This window comes from Sturnus vulgaris, chromosome 9, assembly GCF_052056855.1.
Source record: "Sturnus vulgaris isolate bStuVul1 chromosome 9, bStuVul1.hap1, whole genome shotgun sequence".
NCBI lineage: Eukaryota > Metazoa > Chordata > Aves > Passeriformes > Sturnidae > Sturnus > Sturnus vulgaris.
Window position 1 is genome coordinate 10989150 of NC_142251.1, and position 23895 is coordinate 11013044.

The window sequence follows — 23895 nt, forward strand, 5'->3', positions numbered from 1 at the left end:
TCTACTTTTGGGTCCATCCTAGTGTCAAACACTGTACAAGTCTGTCATGTTCAGCAATTTCCAGATGATGAGGAGTCAAACACAGCAGAATCCAGGGGAAAAAAAATTACGTGCAACAATCAGCTACTTAATAGCTGCTTCAACATGAGAAGTACAACTGATTGGTGCTCTCAACCAGCCATGATATTCTAAAGAAAGAGAAATGAGAAGAGAGAGGCTCATGAAAGCAGCTAAGAGAATTTACTTAATGCTCATTTTTTTCAAAAACAGTTCCCACAGCTCAGTATTATGCTGCAAGCTCTATTGAGCACATGCCTAGTGTGGGGATGGGAGTGCAGAGACACTGGATCCTGCTGATTGAATCCCCACTGTGCAGCAGAGCCACAGCCTGCCTGTAGCAGAGTGGACAGCCCTGCTTAAGATTTCAGCTGGACTGGTAACAAAAAGCCCAAGGCAGACAGATATGACTGCACACTTTGGCTCCACTGGCAGGACATACATGAACACACAGGTAACTGCAAGGGAAGCACATTATTCCTTTAAACATTTCCCAAGTTGCAGTGTAATGCTGTAGCTCATCTTTCTGGTTCAGACAATAAATGCAGAGGAATGCCAAGACCCTCCACTTGGCATCCCAAAGCAAAAAAAAAGAGCTCTGTGCCTTCCTCGGATACACACAGCACACCCTTTGAACTAGCTGGAATTCGTCCCTTACCTTCTCAACATAGAGATCTGCTTTCCCTTTCCTGGCATATATAATCCTACCTTGTGGGCAAATGCTCTGATCTGATCTCATAAATCAGTGTAGGTATGGTGCAGGAAGGGGTGGCCACAGGCACAGGCAGATAACAATTCAAACAGAAGTGATAACACATGCAAAGAACACTTCCCAAATTTATTCCCTCTTTAATACTAGTGGGGGGTTTATTTACAAGTCCCCTGCAGCTCAAGAGGGCTCTGCATATAAGGACAGCAAAACATCATCCTGCCATTGCTGCTCTCATGGCTGCAGAGGAACTATTCCCAATTTTAAACAGCTGCAACCTCATCATGCAGCCTGGAGAGGGCCAAAAAAGGTGAGGCAGCCCTCAGGTAGGTCAGCCCCTTTCCCTCCACATGTGCACCCCCTTGGCAAGTTGTTCTCAGGAGAGGATAGGGCTAGAGGGAGTTGGGCTGAGAGGGGTGCAGTGGAGGGGTTCACCAAACACCCAGCACATGCCTGTGTGAGTGAACAACGCAGCATCAGTGGTGGATGCAGAGAGTACCTACCCAGGGGCTCCACCAGAAACACGGATAAAGGTGAGGGCATGATCCAGAAGTGCAGGCAAGTTTGCAGCTCAGGACTGCAGGTCACAGGCAGAGAGAGCTCTGTGCAGGGAGGGGAGCTTGGACTACTCCAGGGCAGTGGGAGTAGCAGAGCTTCCATGGGCACTGATGCTGAATGGCACAAGCTAATGCCAGCACAGCCCAGTGGGAGATTAGATGGGGAAAGCAGGAATGAGAACTCAAAACGCATGTTTGTTGGCATCAGAGGACAGTGCAGAGAGCAAAGCTTTGAACACAGATGGAAGTGAATGGGCATAGGATGCTGCAGACCGAAATACCTCAGCCAACCTGGATGGAGTGCAGCCCTCGCAGAGCAGAACAAAGTAACCAGTGACAATCCAGGTAGGCAGACACGAGCTCCCATTCGCTCCTAAGACCATAACCACGGTGGCAGCATGGCAGGCTACTCTGCATTCTCCTGCAAGGCCTTCTCCCTGTGCCAGCCATGCTTCAACTGCTCAAGACGAGTTCCCACGAGTGTGGGGTTGGCAGGGAGAGCTGGCAGGTTCCCAGGGCTGGTGTAGGGACTGGTCATGCAGCGTTGCTGCAGGGGAGGCATAGCTCAGCTTTCACCAGGCCCTCTCTGCTGGGGTCCTGGCCAGCATCACTCCACCCTGCTGCCCATCCCACTCTCAGGCTCACCTCATACTCCTGGGAGAACTTCAGCCCATCGTTGGCTTTGAGCCGGTCGATGTTGTCAGCGAGGTCGGTCAGAGGGATGGGGGGGTGGTCACGCATGCCTGCAGACGAGACAAGGAGGGAGGAGGGAGAGGAGAACGGTTATGGCTCTGCATGGCCAAGGAAGGCTCAGCAAGAGCATGTGCACAGCAAACCCAGGAGGTGGGTGCAAGGCGGACATGTGTGACTATGTAAAGTGCCGGGCGGGATGGATGGGAAGCTGACGAGCTCACACGGCATGCGGCACACAACTCCCGGAGCGCGTGGGGCAGAGAACAGAACACAAAGGTGATGTGCAGAATGTGCATGACCGGGTGAGCATGCTCGGACAGTACAGCCACTGGGCACACAGAGCAGGCCACGAGTGGGCAGGGCTCAGCCAGCCCCTGGCAGGAACACGCCGAGGATGCGCTGTCACTGCTTCCCGGGCTCCCGCGTGGGCTGAAGTTGAACACACTGATCCTCTGGAGCTCTCACCGCCAAGGGCTTAGACTGATCCTCTTGCTTACCCCTAACAATGGCATTAGCCATGAAGAAATTCTGCCAGAACTGCAGTGAAACCTCTGCAGTGCATGTGCACAGCTTTGTGGGTAGGCAGATGCTGTCACAGTCCCCAGAGCATTAGAGAAGAATGAGAAAGGCCCCATGGAAGAATGGCTGATCCCTTGGTAGGACAACACTGCACAACGTTCTGAGAGGTGAGGAGCAGCTCTGCCCACGTTTGTGTAACTCTTCAGTGATGCTCCAGAGGCAGAGCCCAAAAAGCTCCAGGGCCCAAAATCCAGCTCCTCTGGGCTGGCTCGTGCAAGGCACCATGTGCAGTGATGTGCCCTCCAGCAGCTTCTAGGAGGCTGCTGTGACCTGGGATGCAGCTCAAGCCATGGCAGAAGTCTTGCCCTGGCGAAACAAGGGATAAAACATTACAGTTCATCCTGGGCACAGCTGAAGCCCTGCTCAGCAGAAAGGCCCAGAGGAGGGGATCCCACAGATCCCACACAGGGGACAGGTACTATGGGGGTGTGCATGTAGGATTGGGAGAAGCCCTCCTGGGGCCCTGAGATTCAGAGCTTAACCATCACAACCTCCTTCTCTGATGCTGAGACATTGAACTGGCAGGAACGTGATCGTGAAACATGTCATCCAAATCCCAAGGCTCGTGACTCCATCGGCTGCTCTGTGGGTTTTCCAGAAACCCCACAAGGGTAATGATGATTATTAATAGGCTGAAGATGTTGACTCACACCCAGGGAGACGGTCTGGAGCACAGCCAGAAGCTTCTCAATTGCTCAGGAGGCTGAACACTGCCACAGATGGCAGAGATGGGCCACTGAGGTGATGGAGCAGTCCCCAGGCTGGGTACACACATTTTACACGTTGGTGACAAGTCACAAGGTGATGACATGGAAGTGTTACACCTCAGACATCTGCATAAAACATCTGATATCACTGCACACAGGCAAGACCCAATCCAACACACACTCATCCTGCCACTGCTCGGCAGTGCAGAGCTATCCATGGATGGCCTGAGAACACACAGATAGGTGGAGAAGGAAATACCCCTATGCTGCCTCGTGCTGAGGTCTTCCTGCAGATGGTCCTGCTTGCCACTTCACCCATAAGGATCCCTGAGGTTGCCGAGCAGGCCCTCAAAAGGACAGAGATGATGCTGGTTTTGGCACAATTTCTTCACTCATGCCAGAACTCTGAAGTTGTAGTTCAGGAGCAGCCTTTGAAGAGCTGTCATTGATGAGCAATTGAATGATGACAACAGTGTGGGACCAAGACAGAGTGTGAGGCAGGAAGGAGAAAGAGACTGGAACACAGCCAAAGTATGTGCTTTTTCCAACATGGTTATGTACAAAGTACAGCAGAGCCATGGACCACAGCAGAGCTGCAGACACTCATCTCTACTGAGAAGTGAGGTCTCTCCAAAGGTGGTTCAGAGAGACAAGGTGGTCTCTCCAAACTTGTGTTTTGCCAGCCAGAGAAGTGATGCAAGAGCAGATGGGGAAAAGGAGGTGGCTGGAATCCCATTATGGCGAACCTAGAAAAACAGCCACTGACAGTGCAGGACAAGACAGAGATTTGTACACACTGCCAGGACTTCCACAAGCTCTTCCAATTGCTCTGGCAAGAGGACAGTGAGCTCACCATGAGGCTAGAAGAGCTCAGAGATCTCACAATGCCTGCAGGGACACATACAGCAAAGCCCTTGGCTCTGCTCCCAGGGGAAGTATTCATCCTACATATTTCTCCCATTCCTGTGTGCATACATAGATGTCTTGTACATGCCAGAGCAGGGTGGCCACATTTTTATGGTTGTTTGAGGATGAACTTGAAGCTCAGAAGACGACAAGTGATCAGGGGACACTTTTATCCGCAGGCTGGTACTACTCCATCCAAGCTGCTAGAGCAGTAAATGCTTCCTTTGTGCTTGGAATTCTGGTACCAACACTGCAAAGCAGACTGAATGTAGGCATGTGTTCTGCCTAAGTCTCTGACAGAGGTTACCCAGCCTATGGAAATCAGTTTGCCCGAGGCAGGAAGAGAGTGTGTTCAACCACTGAAGAGCACTCTTCAATTTGTCCATTTAGGGTTTTTAGCTGGTCACTCCCTCCAGAATGGCCAAGGTTATCAATTCCCACATAGGGCCTGCTGCAGGCCTGGCACCACGGCAGAGCCTGGCCTACCACTCTGAGGGGGTAGGAGGCTGGAAAGCAGGGGAAGGGCTGCTGCAGAAGCCTCCTGGCAGCCCATCACTCAGGACCTTCCTTTCTGCACTGTGCTGCGGTGAGCTGCTGTAGTGCCGTGCGAGCAGTACCGAGCCTGGCCCCACACATCATGTCAGAAAGTGAAATCACTGCCATTTTACAGTCTGCTGTGAGTGAAGGTGATCTTCATGACATTGAAACAAAAAATACAGAGACGAGAGAGAAAGGGAAAGAAAAAGCAAAAGGTGTCGAAAGATAAAAACAGGAGTTAAAACTAACTTGAGATATTCGGGCAACAGGGGACACTGGCACCTGCAAAGAAAAGAAACGGGGCAAGAACAGAAATCCCATTAGCCTTTAGTCATCATTGCAGAGGTTCAGAGATGGAAAGACAACGAGATGAAGATGAAAAGCACCATATGCCACAGCACTGGGAGCTTCCCTCCTGCACAGGACCGACTGCCCGGCCCTGGGGGCTGCTCTGCAACAGGCTGTTACAGAGCAGGCTGTTGTGCCATCCCCTGACACTGGGAAACACGTGGAGCTGGAGCTACTTGCAAGGCAGTGAGTCCACAGGCCTTCACGTGCACTGAGAACTACATTTCTCACTGCATACCCCTGGTCCCAGCCCCATGCCCCAGAGAAGCCTGCAAGGGCCAGTAGATGGCAGGCACAGGGGGCATCTGTGCTACTCGGTGGCCAGAGGGACTGCACTCAGCCCCAGACACCTCTGCTCAGCATCCCTGAGCCTCCAGCTCACTCATAGCTCAACAGCAGCACAACTCAGTCTCATTTCATGGTGTATTGGGACACTTCCTGGTCCTGTATCCTCTCAGTGACTTGGCACAGCAGTACATTAGTACAGGGAGGCCAACAGTGGGGAATAACCCTTGTCTGAAGTAAAAACCACAAAAATGAGAAAGCTTAATATTTAATAACAGTAGACCAATTAATTATGCATTAAACAAGTTTTCCCTGCTCAGCAAGCTCCAGCAGGGAGACCAGCTACCAGGGCTGGTGGCCAGCACCTCTTGTCAATGCATCCTCACAGCACTGTCTCGACCTCCATGGAGTGACAGGGGCAACAGCTTGGGCCCATTTGGCTTGGTGGATTTCATGTGCCTCATTAATGAGGACAAGCTCATCAGGAGCTGGAACAGTCACTTCAAGCTGCACGACACCCACTTCTGCCCCTCAGAAACTCACAAGGGATGTAGTAGGGAGGAGGAGGACAGAGTGCTGTCTCTTGGCAGGGGAGCATTGTCTGGCAGTATCCCAGGGTCCTGCTGCTGTCTTGAGTGAACTCGAAACACTCTGGCTGGGTTTTGTCTCTTCAGAGAGCTCTGTAGACTTACCAAATGAGCAGCATCTTTGGCATATCCTCATTCACAGACAGGAAAAGAAAATTTCCTGGCTCCCTGTCCCTCTGATGGCAACTCTTGAACCTTGCTACAGGTCTAACAAGGGACATCCTTGTTGCAAACACCCTGACCTCTCTGAAGATGGGAGCAGATGCAAGCCCGACTTGGCACAATCCTCCACGCAATGCAAACCACAAGCATACAGCAAAGATCGCTTTTGTGCCCACATGGAGACATGTCACAGAGGCCTGTCCCCATGCATAGCTGTCCTGGAGCAGCCCTGCTTAACACTGTGCTCCTCCTCAAGAAGCTGTATGCTGCTGCTGAATGTGTGTGACCCCCTCCCAAGTGCCGCTCCCAGTAATCTGCCTGTTGAGATGTTCTTCCTCTGGCACGTGTCTCCCTTGCTCCCCACAGCATTTTCCTCCCATGCTGTGACACCATCCTGTGCTGTGCTGTGGCCAATTAACGTGCCAGCTCTGCTGGCAACTACTAGCCTGCTGCTGCTGCCCACACGTGAGATCTGCCTCTGGCTCTGCCTGGGAGATGCACTAACTACGGACCTCTGACAGCTGCTCTGGCACAGAAAAGATGTGCTGGTGTAGCTCACCCCAGATGTGAGCCAGACTGCTGTGAGTGGCAACAGGAAAGGCTGCTCTTGCCCCCCTGCCAGACACAGCAGTTTTACATCAGGAAATGGCCCCTTCAAAACTCTCCTGTTAGATGAAAGCTCTTAGATGAATGAGCAGCAGGAGGAAAAGGAAAGTAGGTTAGAGACCAGGAGGAGCTGCAAGTTAGAAGAGAGCTGTATGTACCTCATTTGCTGCTGAACTGCTCCCTCCATCACAAAAGCCCAAGTGCTCCCTCAGTTCATATAGGACTTGGACTCTCTGAAAGGCTCTGAAGGAGTCAGGGCGAGCCTGTCTCTGATCACTACAATGACAGGTACTGTGCTTTCGGTGCCATCAGAGATGTGCAGACACAAAGCAGCAGCACAAGACCTTTCTGCAGTGTGAAGTACAGTTGCCTCCATGAGCTGGCAAAGCTACAGCCTGAGGCATCCCAGGCCAGTGAAAGCAGCATGCAGAGAATGGCTTTTAACTGAGCTATCATCCTCTGCACTGAGAGCACCATGATCAGCAGAGTCCTTCAGTGGGCCATAGCACTGGCTGCAGAGCACCATAGTCTGCAGGTAGCTCTTCTCTTGACCCTTAGCTGAGCAGAGCAGGAGAGTCAGCACACCAAAGATCCCAGAATGAAGCTGCTGGGACACCTCAGCAGTGTAAGAGATCTATGTACCTCCTGACTGCCCCAGATGCAGCCCATGTGGCCAATACTACACCAGTTGTGCTCAGCACTGAAGCTAAGCCAGGTTGAAGCCAGTTCAGCAACATTGTAAATGGACAATCCCAACTGTGTGGAGGCTCCTCCCAGTTCAGGACAACTGTAATGAGCTTCACACCGTGTCTGACACACACCACACATCAGGTCAGCCCCATCCAGGTTCCCCAGCCTCATGGTCTTGCAGAGACAGGGCCAGGGAGAAGGATTTGCAACCCAGAGAGCAGACACCTGGACATCCTTGGTCTAAAGCCCACGCTGTGTCACTGTGACTGAGAAGGTGTGGATCTCCTGGAGGGTGGGAAGGACTGCAGCTCTGCTTCTGGCATGGGGACATGGAGAGGGGGAACCAGAGGAAGCAGATTCAAGAGGATGAGCTGCTCCTTACCTGGAGTCTGGTAGTTGAGCCTCCTCATCTCAACGGGGTCAGACGAGTGGGCCAAGAGTGAATCCTTCAGGCCGATGGAGTGCTCATCCTTGGAAGAGGGGGAATGTGCCCTTTTCCTGTGGGCAGAGAGGGCAGAGACAAGCAGGTGAGTTCTGGCAGAGATGGCATGAATCACCCTAGGAAGGAGTCTGGGTCTCTGTGTCCCAGACACCCAGGTCCATCCCAGGCTCCCGGGGCTCTGGGTAAATCATATCATCTTCTGTGCCTCCAATTTCCCATCTATGAAACAGGAAAGATTATATATAAGTGATGTCAGATGTTTGATTAGTGAGGCAGTTTTGAAATGTGGTATTCTGCGTAGTATTTATTAGAGAAAATGCAGATAGATGCAAGATGCTGTTTCCTCTTACTGTCTCTAGGAACTATTTCCTGTAGTGGAAGGATATAATAAAATTTTTTTTCAAGTATTAGAAATATTTAAATATAGAATGCTGTAATATAATACTGTAAAGGCTCTTCAGGGTGTGTTTTATTGGGCCATTAATACATGTCTTGAATGGTTGAAGGCACCCAAGGCGTGTATTAATGGAACAATAAAATACAATGTTGTCTCTTCATGCTATATTTATGCCTAAAGCGATGCCACCACCTCAGGCTCTTGCTGGAATTCACAAGCAAAGCAGGGACAGATCCAATCAAAAAGTGGACAAGTGAATATTAAGGAAAATATAATACTGCAAGAAGAGCTTCTAGTGAATCTCTCGGTCCCACTTCTAGCTCTAGATTACAAATATGGTGGGTATACCCAAGGGCTGGAGAAGGGTGTTGGGCAGGAACAGCACAGCAGTTCTCTCTTCTGAGCCTGTGCTGGCCCTGGCACTTGGTCAATGCACTGAGCATGCAGGAATACACAGAGACTTTGGACAATTGGATTTTGCCTGAACCCCTCTGCTGACCTGATGTTTCCTGGAAAAGAGGGAGCTGCAGCACTGCTGCTCTGCACAAATGCTAGCACATTTACCAGCCTGCAAATGCCAACAGTCAGCCTCTGCTTTGGGCCTCCTTGTGAGGCACCTGGAAGCACACTGAAGGGCTGCCAGGTTCTGCACAAAGGCAGCTGCACCCCTGGATGGTGGTGACCCTGAACCATGCATGATCCCAAGTGCTCTCACAGGCACAGGGCACTTTCACTTCCATCAGAGCCTAGGCATGCTGGGCTGCCATTAATGAGAAGCACTTAGAGAACATATAGTGCATAAATCATGAATGAAACCTGCATGTGTTCCTTGTGTGGCACAGCCTGTGAGGAAGCTCCATCTGCAGCCTGAGGCTGCAGCAAACACTAGAGCTGTTCAATGGGGAGAACCAGCTTGTGAGTCTTACACTACTCTGAGGCATTTCAACATCTCAGAAGCCTTCCAGCTGCCTGGACTAAGGCAAAAGAGCTGAAAGACTGAAAGCATTGATAGAAAGAAAGGAGAATACACAGCCAACAAATAAATTTCCTATCAGGAGCACAGCAGGATGTGCAATGTGCTACTGTGTACCAGTCCTCAAGCAAATTGGGCCCTCTTTTTTGGGGAATGGGCACAGCACATAATTAAACTTTATCTCTGTCTCATTATCCCAGTCAGGGCAACTGCTAAACCATCCTCCAGATCCCAAGCTATCCACTACTGCTCAGCTTCAATTCATTCCCATTAAAGACTCGTCATTGTGAATATTACACACAGATACCTTTGGGAGAAAATGTATTCACAGAGAGGCTGAACAGCCAAAACCACAGCATCACTGTGAGCACACGGGTGGTGCTGGAAGAGGGTATGCTGCTCCTCCACAGGCTAGGATGCAGCAGGGACATGTATGTCAGGACTGGGCACCACAGGCAAGTCTGTGCTCCACCCACATGACTCTGGGACAAAGCAAAGCTAAGGCAAGGTGGGAATATCTTCTATGGGACCCTAGTTCAGAAATCCCCTCCGGGGCCATTTTCTCTCATTAAAGACCAGCAAATATGTTGTTTCTTATAGTTGCCCAGTATTCCCTCAAAGCTTCCTCAGCAGAGACTGCAAGAATGCACCTGTATTCTTTAGGGAGCAGCTCTCAGTCTGAAGTAATTGAGAAAACAAAGGAACCCCTATAACTGCTGTTATTGTTGGGGTTTTTTTGATTTTTAATTTAATTGCAAAAGCAATCTGGGAAGTCTTTACGTTGGAACTTCTCCCTGAGAGCTGTGAGAGGCTGACAATTGCCAAGAGGCTGATACCTTTGAGGAAACAAAGTCTTTGTAAACTCCTAAGGCTGGCATGCTCCACACTCCCAAAAACAAAGATGCCCCTTAGTAGCTTCAGGCTTGATTTTTAAAAAGGGAAATAGACTTGAAATTTTAGGAAAACAAAAAGATAAAATGGATTCATACCTTTCTTGCTTGCTAGATCCAGGAAAAAGCAGGAACAAAAGAAAGGAGATGATCACTGACACAGAAAGGCACTGACTGCACATGCACAGCAGAACTCCATTTAATCAGACAACAAAGGCAGCTCCCTTCCCCAGCTAGAGAGACATATGTAAATAGAGAGCCCAGGAGGAGCTCAGAGCTGAGCTTACAGAGAATGACCTACTGTAATTGAACAGGCTACACGGACACATGCAAATGCAACCCATGGTTCCTCCCGAGGACTAACAATCATCACACACTACAGTTACAGCTGAAGCAGGGCTGCTCTGCCAGGCAAAAGGAGTTGTCTGCTCCCACAGGGAACACAGTGTGAAGGTGGTTCTGGTCCAGTAGTCGGGACTGAGAGGCCCTAAGAACAGAGCTCCACTCTGAGTTCAGCCTGTCCATGCCCTGTTCTCACCACCAAGGTCACTCTTCGGTCAAAATTCACAGGGAGGGGAGGCAGCTGCCAAAGATCAATCAGGCAATTTCTATAGAGAACCAGTACTAGAGAAGCTCCCAAGGCTGCCAATGGAAGTTGTTGTGACCAGAGAGCAATCAGACTGGCTATAGGGATAAAGCTGCTGTCTTTTGTCCCACTGTTCATATGATTCCAGAATCCACAGCAGCTGTGTCCTGGGGCTGATATTAACTACTTTCTGCATAGCCAGCCCTTCTCCTCTCTTACAAAGCAGCCATCTGCTGTGCCAGGTAGAAACCTTCCTCCTCCCCATGATCACCAAGGACCGTCTGTCAGAGCACCCTGTATGTGAAGGTTACAAGGAAGGCCCTGAAGATGCCAGCACCTCTAGTGCTCATGCTGTAACTGCCATGTCTCAGACTGGATCTCACCTTTTGAAGAGAAGTATGGCAATGACAATGATGATGATTAATATCACAGCCAGGACGGGTCCCATCACCCAGAGCATCTCTGGTTCATCCTGCTGCTTTGCTGATGCCACTTCCATCACGATCTCATCCGAGTAGGGGCTGGCTGCATATCTCTTCTGAACAGCACAGGCAGGAAAGGGAGAGAAAAGCAAGCATCCATTATGCTAAAGCAACAGCTACATCCCTGAAATGCTGAGGTTTCCCCTTGCTTCTGGCTAGCAGAGGATGGTCAGGCTTCTCAAACTCCAGCAACATGCCATGAGATACTCCCTCCCTTGGCATCAGTGGAGCTCATGCTGTGGCAACAGTTTCTGCCTGGCCGATACATTCTGGGTGCCAGCAACTTTGCTGGCGTGAAACAATTCCAGTGCCAGCAACTTCATGGCTGACAAACCTGACCTGGAGGTGCAAAACTGAAGAAGCCCAGCTAAGAGCCACTTGCCAGCCCTGGATTCTCTTGGAGCCAAATCAAAAGCTTTTGAATCCCAACCAACTGCACAATGGGGCTGGCTGATGATTCCTAAGTGGTTTACAATACCTGCTGTGCTGATATCAACACATCTCTTCAGGATAGAGTTATATTAGGAAAACCCCTGCTGGGCGAGGCGGGTTTTCTTAAAGGAATGAAATGACAGGAACATTTTCTACCTGATGTCTTTGATAAACAGACCTTAGAAAGAGGCTCCTTCTTACAGGTTCCTTCCCGTAATGTGGCAGCCCAGTGATTTATAACCTGAAGGGATAGCTTTCTAGCCCCACTAGCTAGATGGAATCAGCAGAGACCTAAACCCTTCCTGCAGAAAAATGACACTGCACCTGGTGTTCTGCTGCTGTTGCTAAGGCTTATGGAGCTGTGCTGCACTTTCACAGCGCAGCGTTGCTGGGTCAGAAGGGTTGAATGCTGCAAAAACAAATCCTTTCCCCTTATTAGAGAGGGCCAGAGCTGTATCAGTTCCGTGCCTGTGCCTTTTGAGCAGCACCTGCTGCCAGGCATTAAGGAATCAGAAAGCTCTGCTCCTACCACAGAAAGTTTCGGTCACAGAAGAGGATCTGTAAATCTCCTGCTTTAAGGTTGCAGTTTAAACATGCACTTCATGTCTTCACATATGTGAGGAAAAGAAACGGAAAAATCAGGCCTGCTGGTGTCACACAAATGCACATCTTGATCTACTCTCACAGGTGCCCTTGATCCCAGCCAGGCTGGTTTCAAAGATGTGTGGAGTACAGAAAATGCTCTTATCTGGGACATCCTTCTGGCAGCACACACTAGTTCAGCATCCTAGTTGCTCTCCTCAGATTTATCAGCACAGGTGCCACTGTGTGGGAAAGAAGCGTGGAGGGTGGTTGCCACTTCGTGAAACCTTTCAGCCCTACAAGACCCTGTTTCAATAACTAAAATAGCTGCCAGCTCCTGGTTTAATTCTGCTCTTAGAGGAAGTCTGCACAGGACCACTGTAACCCATCAGACTGTTCCTACACCCGTGTCAAGTTCAAACAACAAGGCAGAGAGTCAGCTACAGCTCTGAGCATGGCACAGACAATAAAGCCTGCGATTCCCCTTCCTTGGGCAAGTGGCTACTCTGTGAGGGAGGCAAAAAGGCTTTGCCTGTGACTCCTCAGGAAGGTCAAGGTGCACGGGTGGTGGGGGAGGGAAGAAGCACATGCTGATGTGTGCAGCAAGGTGTGACCATCTCCAAGCTTTGTGCAAGGGGCAAAAATTCTTATTTTTTAAGACACACTTTAGAGGCATCGCCTTCCAAGGGAAGTCAGATGCAGAAGAGATCAGAAGGACTGTTATCTCAGTGGCATTTCCAAAGGCAGACTGCGTGTGCAGGTGCCCCTGCTCCCAGTTCAACCACATTCCCTCTGCCTTTGAAGAAGGGCAATGTTATGCTCTCCTGCTGACAGCAGAAAGACAGCAAGCAATTTCAGAGAAGCTGGGTGGGGGAGATAGTGCACAGCTTGGACAGAGTGCCTCATGCTCCAAATGAAAGTGGATGTGATGCAGCAGGGGATGCAGAAATGTGGTCTGCAGGAGCAGGGTATATAGAAGGTTTGTAGGGCACTACTTCTGGCTGGTGGCTTACTAGAGGGCTGTGGCAGGTCTATGCTAATAAGGAGATGATTATAGTTGGGATCAACTAGTTAAGATCACCTCTTGTTGAAAGGGATTGTTAGGATAGTGCATCTCAAGGCCTCTGCCTTACCTTGTTGTTAATCTGTGACTCTTCTTCCCTCACTGGTGTATGCATCTTGCCACACGAACATGTGAGCTGGGTAAGTAATAAAGAACTCAACCTGCCCTAATGAGCCATTACAAGCAAATGAGGCTGAGGAAGGAAGCCACAGCTTGGAATCCAACCAAAAGATTCAGAGCATCTCTATTATTTCCATTATTTACATGCTGGCCACTTGCTACTGCTGCCACCACCACTCCTGCTCTGTGTTTACAGCTGGACATGATGCCCAAGTCTTGCTGTGCTGCTCCTTGCTTATTGCATCAGGCTTTCCTGTGCCCAGGCCCTGTGTGCTGCCAGCTCCTAGCAGGGAGTCATGCAGGAACAGGAATCCCCACACATCAGGGAAGAGTGCACCTTTACCCTGCTGATAATCCACTGCAATGGGAGACAGGTTTGCTTCTCCAGATGTCATCTCAAAGTGAAATTCGGGGCAGAGAATTTCACCTGTGAGATGAAACCCACCTGTGAGGGCAGGTTTGCAGGGAGAACATCCTGTTCACTGCAGAGTCTCAGCAGTCGCTGTACAGGGCAGGATTCCGTGGACTGTCTACAGACGCTTACTTGAACCAAAGCAGAATGAGAACCCTTCCCAGCCATGTGCCAAGCTCTGCTCTGAGCACAGCCCAGCAAGCCACAACTGAGCTTGTGCAGAACGTGTGTGTTGACACTATCCTCTACTCTCATCTGTTATGTGGAACACACGGTGCCATTTCCCTCCAAAAACACCATTTATCAAGTCAATTCCCATGGCCACCTCAGCTTGTTCAGCCCAGAGATGCAGCCTCCCTCCTTCCTTCACAGAAAACTCTGTCATCCTGCCTTGCAGCAATTGCTCACCCTGCCTGCACTGAGCCCAGCTCAGCTCTGCTAGGACAGGCTGTGCTCACCCTGCCTGCACTGAGCCCAGCTCAGCTCTGCTAGGACAGGCTGTGCCCCCCCACAAAGTCCTTACCGTGTCTCCATCCTCCAGCGAGGCCAGCACGAAGCAGCGATAGCTCAGGTCTTGAGACAGAGGCTTGTTGTAGAAACCTTTGTAGTTCTTCTCATCCCCCAGGGTAAAGGTCTCAGGCAGCACATCCACTTGAGCAGCAATGTAGGGCTTGAGTCTGTCTGCCTGGCGTCGCTGCCGTCTGCTCTGACTCCCTTGGCTTATGGCCTCCAGCAGCTGGGGACAAACAAGGTGCCATCACTACTGCTGACAGCATGACACCGCCTTACACTGTCACCTTCCTGCCTGTAGCACTCAGCAGGGGTGAAGGGAAGGGATGAGAAGATAACTGGGTTTGATTTGTGTCTGGTGGTACTAAGGAACCAGGGGAAGTATTATCCATTTAGGCATTGCTGAGGCATCTGTCTGCAGAACCTCACTGCAAGAACCTCCACTACGACCTCAACTTTGGAAGCATCCTGAGTCCTGAGAAGCTGACATGGTAAATGTTAGGGCTGAGACAGCCTGGCTGTGACTGTCCCCCTGAGTTATGTATCCCAATGGGTTGTGAGAGAACCAAGCCATGTTCTGTGGCCTGATTATTATTGGTCTAGACAGCAACTCACACTCTCTATGGACACTGGATGTGAATTACAGCTGATGCCGATGTTTAGGGAAGAAGTGACATTTGCTGTGTCTTTCCCTTCTGTCAGTGCCTCTGTATCTCACCTGCTGCTGCGTTGCAGGCAGAGCTTCACTTAAACCACACAGAATGGTAACAGATTTCATGGAATGTTCAGGGTATAAATGGCAAATTTCACAGTCACAAATTCATGAAAAAGGATATAATGCACAAAAATCCAATTGCACTGCTAAGAATGACTGTCAAATGTTTAAAGGTCCTTTTTTTTCCAATTAATAAAAATGAACATCAAGTTTGGAAGAGAAATTCTAATTCAAAATGAAAAAGGAGGGATGAAATATATTTCACACAGAAATTTATCGATGCAACAGTGTCAGGGCAGACAGGGAACATCAGAGTGCTAGGGACAGTGATGTATACACAAAGTCATGCTGCTGAGCCGGGCTTACTCCCCCTTAGGCGAAACTGGGGAAGAAACCCCTCACTTTCCCCTTGACAGTCATCCTTGTCCTCTTATCAGTACTGACATAGAAACTATTTAGGAAAACTACCTTGTCATTATAGTATCACCAGAAAAAAAGAAAGAAAAAAAGAAAAAAAAAATGAGGCTGGAGAAATGTTAGTTTCACAAATGTCATTGTAATCCCGAGGGGAAAAAGCAGAAAGATAGTTTTCCGAGTGTGGAGTTTGCTTTCTACACCCATCTCTTGCATCTGGCTGAGATTACAGCTGAGCTCTTTGGGGCAGAAAGTGCAGCTCTACGTGCATGTACACAAAACCACAGGGTTCCAGTTGTGGTTACGGTTGCTGGAGGCTTCTGCCACTTATACAAGTAATACACAGCAAAAGACTGCATCAGAAAACTGCTAGACCTGCAAAGTTCAAATCCTGAATAATTAGGAAATTAATATTGCCCGTGCAAAATTAATTCAGCTGTCTTATATACGTGCATTGTGCTGCACCCTTACTGCAGAGTCACAGACTATCTTTTCTGTAAGTTCCCTGCTTTGTTCAATACACAAGATAGACAGTGTTTAATCAAAGGGCAGATATTCCACATTTTGTTTTCTTCTTTGCATTATGCAGCCCGAGGCCTTGCTTATTGCTTACTATTCAAATCCAACTCTGAAGACAAAATTAATAATTTCCTCATGGGCTTTTCTATGGTGCTGATCACTATACTATTACAAGTACTTCACAAACATTAACGATCTTATCTTTCAAACACCCATATGAGTCAAGATAAAAGTGATTATCCCAATTTTACAGACGGAGAACAGAAACACTGCAACATTAATGTAAAAAATGTCCACTAAATTTGAATGTCAAATTGAAAAGACATCAGCTTGTTTTGTTTTTCAAGAAAACTTAGTATTTTCTTTATAGCACTGACTGTATCCAGCTCCTATTGACTCTCTCTGCAGCTGGCAATGCTTAGGCTTTGCAAGTGAGAGCTCCAGAATCTCAAACTGAGCACCCAAAAAAATCACAAAATGCAAGACACTGGCTGCTAATGAAAATTTTGGCTTAAATCATTTGCCTGAGGCTGGATGAAACAGAGACAGAAACTAGTTCTTTTGACAGCTTTCAACCATCTAAAGTGAAAACCAGAACAACCTTCCTCATGCTGGTCTTCTTTTTCTTGTGACATCTGTGATCCTGGAAAACTTCTGCAATGAAAATATGCAGGAGACCTATGGGTGATACTTCTCTATCACACAGCTGTGCTTCATTTGCTGAAGAGAACCACAAATATACATTTTGGAGCTGGAACCTCACAAAAACAACTGTCTGATCATGTAAATAAAGCCAAGGGCTGACTTACAGCTTCTGTTTGCAATTTCTGAGTGCTTCAAGCTTGCAGCTTTGTTCTCTTAATGGATCTTTCTGTGCATGATTTCTTGGAATTTTTCTTTTACACTTTGGGGGTGCTAGTATGCATGGGGAAGAAAGAGCCCACAAAAGCCTTGTGTGGGAGTCTCCTGACACCTGCACATGTTACATGCCTCAGGTGTCAGAGCACTCCTGGCACAGGACAAACTGTATCTTGGGGTCTTGCCTGGTGAATGCTCAAAGCCTTCAACAAGCAGGTGTGAAGGGAGCTTTGCAGGCTTTGTAGATACAAGAATGAACTCTTTTATCTACACTGCAGGCTTAGGTCCTGTTCAGAAAGGGAAAAGCCTCCTGACAAAAAAGCTTAATAAACTGAAACCAGTAATTTTGTCTCCTAGCTTGTTTTCAATATCAGCGTGGTCATTTCATCTGAATAAGGCTGCAAGGACTGTATGACCTGTGACAGGATCTGTCCCGGCCAGAGCTCTGACACACTCAAGTGTGGTCTCCTAAGGGGGCACATTCTGGGAGGTGGCTCCACCTTAGCTTGACTCCAGCCTCCTTCCTACACGGTGTCATGAAGGAAGTCTGAGTGGGCACCCATTCCACAGCCCCCATCTCTGATGTGCAGCCTGTGTTGTTGCATCCTGCCCAGGAGACCTGGCCAAAGTGTGCTGGGCTGTTTGGGAATCACTTCCATCACAGCAGCTGCTACAGGGTCCTACCTGGTCCAGCTCCATCTCATCAGGTGTCCGCCACCGAGCAGTCAGGGTGCTGGTGCTCTGGTCTGCTGGCACAACCACGATGTAATACCACCTGGGAAGGAAGGAAGGAAGTGTAAGCACTGGATCCTGAGCCATCTCTCTGGCAGGACACCGAATAATGTGTGCCATATGACTCAAGGATGACCTACTCTTTTCCCTGTCCTTTAAGCAGCAAAATGGCTCAGTAAGGAAAAGGCTGTTTTCCAGCTGCACCAGAGAAGAGAATACTGCCATTAGCACTCATTAGGATAATGAAGATCTACAGACTGGGTTCCAGAGGGTGGTGTAGGAGCTGTGAGAAGGACATTTATATAATCGGATTGCAGCAAGAACCCTGGGGAAATTGTGCTTCAGCACAAGGATACCACAGTAACGAATAAGACTTCCACAAATTCGCTTTTTTAATCTCCTTGAGGCTTTAGGCATTATTTATTTAAAGGATATTATACAGTGTCAGAGAAAGTCCCTCCTGATCCTCAACTGTATTTTTGCTGGTAGCATCTGGAGTATACCCACCAGGGTGAGGGCAAACTGTCAGAATATTGTCTTAATTTTATTACACATCAATATTTGCTCAGAAAGAGCCAACACCGTGATCCCATGTTATGGGTAAATCCCTGCCTCTGTACCACAGCCTGCTTGGAAATTCACTCCCAGGTTACAAAATTCACATGCTGGCAGAGGTCTGCCCTGCCTTTGTCTCCCCACACCTAGCCCCCCACCATGCCTTCCCCACCCAGGCATGGCACCTACCGAACTGGCACAGTGGTCTGCACTTTGGGAAGAGTCAGTGTGAATTTTCCTTCCTGTATGTACTTGTTTGTGGCGATGGGTTTGCTTTGCAGGACATCAGGAGCAGTGCGGATTGAGACGAGGTGCTGGAGCCCCCCTGCACTGCTCCCACGGTTCATTAGCACAAAAGAATAGTCCGTGTCTGGCTGGAGGTCACTTATGAGTTTCTTCATCGAGTGGCCGTCCACCTCCACACTCTGGCTATTGTACAGAATCTGAAACAAGAAAAGGACATGTTCATGCAGCTGACAGCTGCTGCTGCAAACTCACACTCAAAATAGCAGTGCTAGAGATGATAGTTTGGCTCTGGGCCCTCCCTCAGGTGGTTTGCTACTCTGTGCTTTGTAAACAGCCATAAATCTTTAGCTAAAGAAGAGCAACCCCCAGCAGAGGGTGAGCTGTGCTCCCTGTGCCTCGCAGTGATGGAGCAAAGAGGGGTCATCTCAGCCTGGGTGGCCAGGGCCAGCAGTGAGGCTGGTGGTGCCACATGCACTGCTTTTCAGCACTTTTACTTGGGGGAGGAATCCAGATGGCTGTGCTTTGCCCCCGTGTGGAAATGAATGGGTCTTTGTTTCTTGTCTCATGAGGCTACAATACGCAAAAGGCTTGTGGTGTAAAATCCTGTCTGCTTTAAATTGGTGTCACTCCCATGTGTACCAGCTGATGCCTGGTTGGATGCTTAATGCAGATCATCCTCCCCCCAGCAAGGTGACCGGGGGGTTACACGCCTCACCAATGATCTGACAAATCCAGCACAGGGCTCACAAATTGGTACCCAGAATGGGGCTCTGCAGGTGTGACACCCTGTCGTCATGGCAACAGATGCTGGCGCCACAGCCGTGGGCAGGAGGTCGGAGCTGCTTTTCCCTGCTGTGCCTGCAGCTCGGGGGCTGTCAGCAGGGCAGGGCAGAACTGCTGGGGGCAGCCCCCCACGCACAGCTTCCCCCCGTGGACCCCTCAGCTAACATTCTCAATGGATGCCCTGCTGTAGATATGTGGGACCCCCACCTTTCCCCAGGCACAGCAGCCATGGGCACTGCTGGATTAGCTGCATCCAGCAGCCCACCTGCCCTGGGAATCTTGATCCTGATCCTGCGGAACAACTCATTACCCCAAAACCCTGGGTGCTGCCTCTGCAGAGCAAAAACTCACACAGTTCCCAGAGAGAGAGACAAATGGGGTGTAGACAGCTAGAGAGGCCATAGGTTGTGTCCCAGCTGTGAAAAACCAGTGTATTTCTTTGCACAGGTGACTGTCCAGCATGGCAGAGGTGTGCTGGATTCCTAACAGTGGTGCAGAGATACTGCATGCCAAAAACTGGCAATGGCAGAGCAGGAGCATGTTAAACCATGCCAGTTGTAGGTTTTACAGGCAGGGACCACATGGTAAAATGTGCTTGTTTCAACAGTGGCCTTGAAAGAGAGAGAAGACAACTCCGTGGAAGACTAATTTTTTGAAATAATTTTTTACCAGCTGAGCCCACGGTTCAGGCTGATACTGGCAGCAAGGGAGGGACCAAACTTTCCTTCAAGTCTCCTTTTCAGCAGGTGGCTGAAATCTACAGAAGGCAGCCAGCTTTTTAGGACAAGGGCAGCTGATTAGCACTGCTCTAATGTTCTGTGTTGGAGCTGGAAGGAGAAGAGAGGTCCTGGAAAGAGATCTGGCTAGGCCTAGAATTTGCAGCTCAGCTTTTGTATTATCCAAACAGCAATACCTACAGCATACATCAATCCTCTTCATGTCACTTTGCATGGAAGTCAGGATAGGAAAAGAGCTCCAGCTTTTTTGCTGTTGAGAAAAGACTCCTAACAGCAGCAGAAAGAAGCCAGCTATGGAGAAGAGATGCAATCATTCTCGTTTGTTGATGTGCTTCAGTTTTCAGGAATGGACTGCAAAAGTAAGCACCAAGTAACTGAAGTAACAGGTTTGCAGGGACAAAGGCCCTGCTGCTGCTCCACATGTGGGAAAAGCTGTCAAAGGTAGCACAGTAGAACAGCCAGAGGGAATTGTTTTCTGTTGTGACTTCTCTTAATGGTATTTTCTCCTGGGCTTTTATTCCTTTCTCCAAAGACATCTACATCAGTTGAGTGCTAAAATGAGTGAAAAATCAAAATGAAGAAATGCTTTTTGCAGCACTGGAATATCAGGTAAGTAGTTGCTCTGACACAGAAGAAGCACACCAAAGACAGGACTACTAGACTTCAAATCATCTTAGCAGCTTTGCTGTCTGGACCAGCACCACCCCTTCTAGTGACATTGCAATAGTACAGGTCTAGATACACCAGATGCCAGTAAGTCAGGGCATGTCCTGGGGGAGCAGCCAGACCTCTCTTTCATGTGCTCCCACACAGATTTGAACAAAACCAAACTTCCAACATTAAAACCTATGCTGAAAGGATGAAAGCCCACAGAGTTCTGCTGCCTCTTGGATAAGATTTCTCATTATGAATTCTTCCCTAATAAAGGCATCACCAACTGCTTCTCAGTGTGCTCTAGGGAAGACACCCACCAACTGCCTGCACATGAACATGTGCTGGGGACACAGCCATTTTCCTAGAGCAAGAGGAGGCAGAAGAGGTGCTAAGCATTTCAGTTCAGTTTCCCTGCGTGCTCTGCACTGTAACTGGCCAGGACACAGCCTCTGATTCAGTGCTGACACCAGATGATGATTTTTATTGCCATGCACAGGAATTTGCATACAAAGACAGTGAAATTGGCAATTGTAATGCCTTCCTCAAGCATTCTCTGCCATCCCTCCTTTTCACAGCTGCTGCAACAGTTCCTCATCCCTTTACCTGACACAACACATTGTCTTCTCAAAGGTTATGCATCATTAGTTAAGGCCTCTACATAAACCTTACACTAATGTAAGGGCTCAGAAACAGTCATTCATGTGCAGCTGGAAGATGCCCAGAAGCTCAAGCAGGAATGCTATTTAGAGGTTGCATCATGGCCCATTGGTAACTACCAGAGTCAGCAGCAAATCTGGCCCAAGGGCTCTGAACCGCCAAACAGTGCTGACTAGCCCACAGATTGCTGTAAAATGTCATCTGTGCTGCTCCTACTCACAGGAGAAGATTTGCAAAGCTAGGTGGGTCCAAATGTCACTGCTGGAGGTCTCATGCTTGATTTCAAGGCAGTACAGAATGTATTGAACTAAAAGATGAGAAGACACACAGTGTGCAACACTGGGAAGATAACAACTCGATGGAGAAGTAGACAAGGCTGGAGTATTTGCAGGCAGGATTAAGTACTACATTCCATGGGACACACTGTGAGATAGCACTGCCCAGCATTCTCAGGCGTTATTTCCAAACCTGTATCATTATAATTTTCAAAACACGCTGTTCCTTCTCCCCATTTCTAAAATACCTTGCAATGCTGCCTTTAACCAATATATCCTCTGTCCCACTCCTAAGTTGAAAAATATATCTCAGGAAAATGGACTTTCCCCAAGGAGAAGGTTGTATCTATCTTGCACTTTCCATGAAAGCTCCAGAACAGCTTTCTGCAGGTGGAATAAAAAAAGGAATAGTGCCTCTGCTCCACCACAACTGCTGGGCAACATTTTACAATGAATTTATCTTCTGGACCAGAAGAAGCTGTGAAAATTCCCCAAAGAGATCTCAAAACTTCATTATTGATTTGGCTGCAATGAAAAATCTTAAGGTCTCAGTTCATTCTCTCATAAAAAAAGCACCAGTCCTGCCTGTGCCTCACTATTCATTGTTGGAACAATATCTACTTTAATTAAATCTGTTAAAGTAGAATATGACACCCTTTGGGACATAGATTTATTAGCATGAGACTGTTTATCAAGTGTAGATAATACTAATTGTTCCCATGGAGATTTATCTGCTATGCTAGTTACAGTATTAGTCTCTGGCCTTAGCATCCCAAGTGCCTGAATTAGAGGAGAGAGGTGAACCTTGTTTATAAAAATATAAAATCCTTAAGGTTAAGGATTTCTTTCAACTGGCACAATCAACAAGTTAGAGCTGACCCTCTTAGCTCCTGGCCTTGACTCATGTGTGTCTGCAAGTCTGAGAATATTAATAAAAAGAAGGCACAATTAGAGAAATATCCTTCTAACACTCCAGTTTGCATGACTGCTCTGAGGTTTAGCATCCCCTGTGTCAGCCAAGGGTTAACCTGCAGCAGGAGCAGACCCTGAGTCACCTTGTGATAGCAATCACAGCTATGCAGCTAGGACAGGAGACAGACAGGGCATCAGCATTACATCCCTGGCTCCCTCCAACTACTCCACCATCCCTGTGTGGTAACAATGCTCCAAGGGTCACGCTGTCCCTTTCCAGCACTGTGCTGTCAGACAGCAACGAGGGCTTTGTGCCACAAGACAAGGCTGGTTCTGCAGCAGAGTGCCAAGTATCAGGGCTCTGTGAAGTTCCTTGCAGCCAGATATCTGAACACTGATCCTAATGCGCCCTACATCTGGGAGAGCTTTGAATACCACAAGGTCTTCACAAAAGCCTTGTCTGCTTCAGCTAAACTGTATGTTAACAAGTGCCTGCTATTGATCAAGGTAATTCAGCTTCAAGGTTTAAAACAAGGAGAGTTAGTAACAAGGAAGGGGAGGTGCTCACACACTTTGATGTGGATGCAGTTCAAGATTCCCCTGGCCATGGATCCCCCACAGCTCATTCAGGCCTTGTATTTGTACTTGAGGCACAGCATGGCAGGGGGTACATGCAAGGAGAAAGAGAAGTCACACTGCTTCCACCCTGGCACCTTTGCAGAGCCAGCAGATTGGTGCTGAGACTGGGAAGATTATCTTCAATGATGTGACATGTTGGTATTGTTTCTTAATGGAGAGAAAGTACACTGAGATCTACAAACTCCAGTCCTTTACCCACGTAAGTCACAAGTACTGGGGGTCAGACAAGAGCAGAAAGGCAGGATCATCAGCATTTGTCTGCAACCTGCTGGATGACGCCACATCCAGAACTGTACTGGTGAAAAGAGAGCAGCATTCCTGTAGAGTTTCCCCTGTACTGACAGATTTTGTGCTGCTCATACCTGTAAGACCTTCAGGAAGTTTGATGGTGCTTCTTCCCTTCACTCCCTGAGATTATGCATCTGCCCTAATGCTCTGAAGTAACTCACAAAGGTGATATGGATGTTTGAGACAGGATATGTTGTACAAGGAGTTATTCTTCGTTTTATTCACTGGCTGGTTTTCAGATCACTTTGTCCTTCTAATTTCTTGTGATTAAATCAAATTTATAACTTTTCACATCTCAGCTCCATGTCAGGCATCAGGACAAGCTTGTGTGGCCATGGTCATGGAGCCATAGTGGTAAGCCTGACTGATAGGACCCAGCTGATGCTGCTTTCCACTGTCCTGATCACTGCTACAGGTGGAGTTTCCTGTCCTCCAAATCCCACTCTTACCTTAAAAGGCACTGTAGATTTATAGGAGTCAGGCACTTCCCAGCTCAGCAACACAGACGTTTTCATGACGGCATTGACACGGAAGTTCTTAGCAAACACTGAAATGAAAAACAAGATATTTGAGCACTGTAAAGCCAAGTCAGGAGGGAG

General features: G+C 48.5%; 1 protein-coding gene across 18 annotated transcripts in view; it reads right to left on the minus strand.

Annotated features, from left to right (window-relative positions):
• Nucleotides 1–23895, minus strand: part of PTPRF (protein tyrosine phosphatase receptor type F) — a 375185-nt gene that overhangs the window by 24397 nt on the left and 326893 nt on the right. For 9 of the 18 annotated variants that reach the window (XM_088169790.1, XM_088169787.1, XM_088169797.1 and 6 more), the window contains 9 exons: nucleotides 23746–23843; nucleotides 18295–18548; nucleotides 17503–17593; nucleotides 14326–14538; nucleotides 11095–11249; nucleotides 10225–10236; nucleotides 7806–7921; nucleotides 4995–5027; nucleotides 1969–2066 (listed from right to left, as the gene is read on the minus strand). In XM_088169790.1, the coding sequence (XP_088025916.1) occupies nucleotides 1969–2066; nucleotides 4995–5027; nucleotides 7806–7921; nucleotides 10225–10236; nucleotides 11095–11249; nucleotides 14326–14538; nucleotides 17503–17593; nucleotides 18295–18548; nucleotides 23746–23843 (1070 nt within the window). The remainder of the gene's footprint in view (nucleotides 1–1968; nucleotides 2067–4994; nucleotides 5028–7805; nucleotides 7922–10224; nucleotides 10237–11094; nucleotides 11250–14325; nucleotides 14539–17502; nucleotides 17594–18294; nucleotides 18549–23745; nucleotides 23844–23895) is intronic. The other 9 variants (XM_088169800.1, XM_088169793.1, XM_014872130.2 and 6 more) reach the window with 3 other exon arrangements.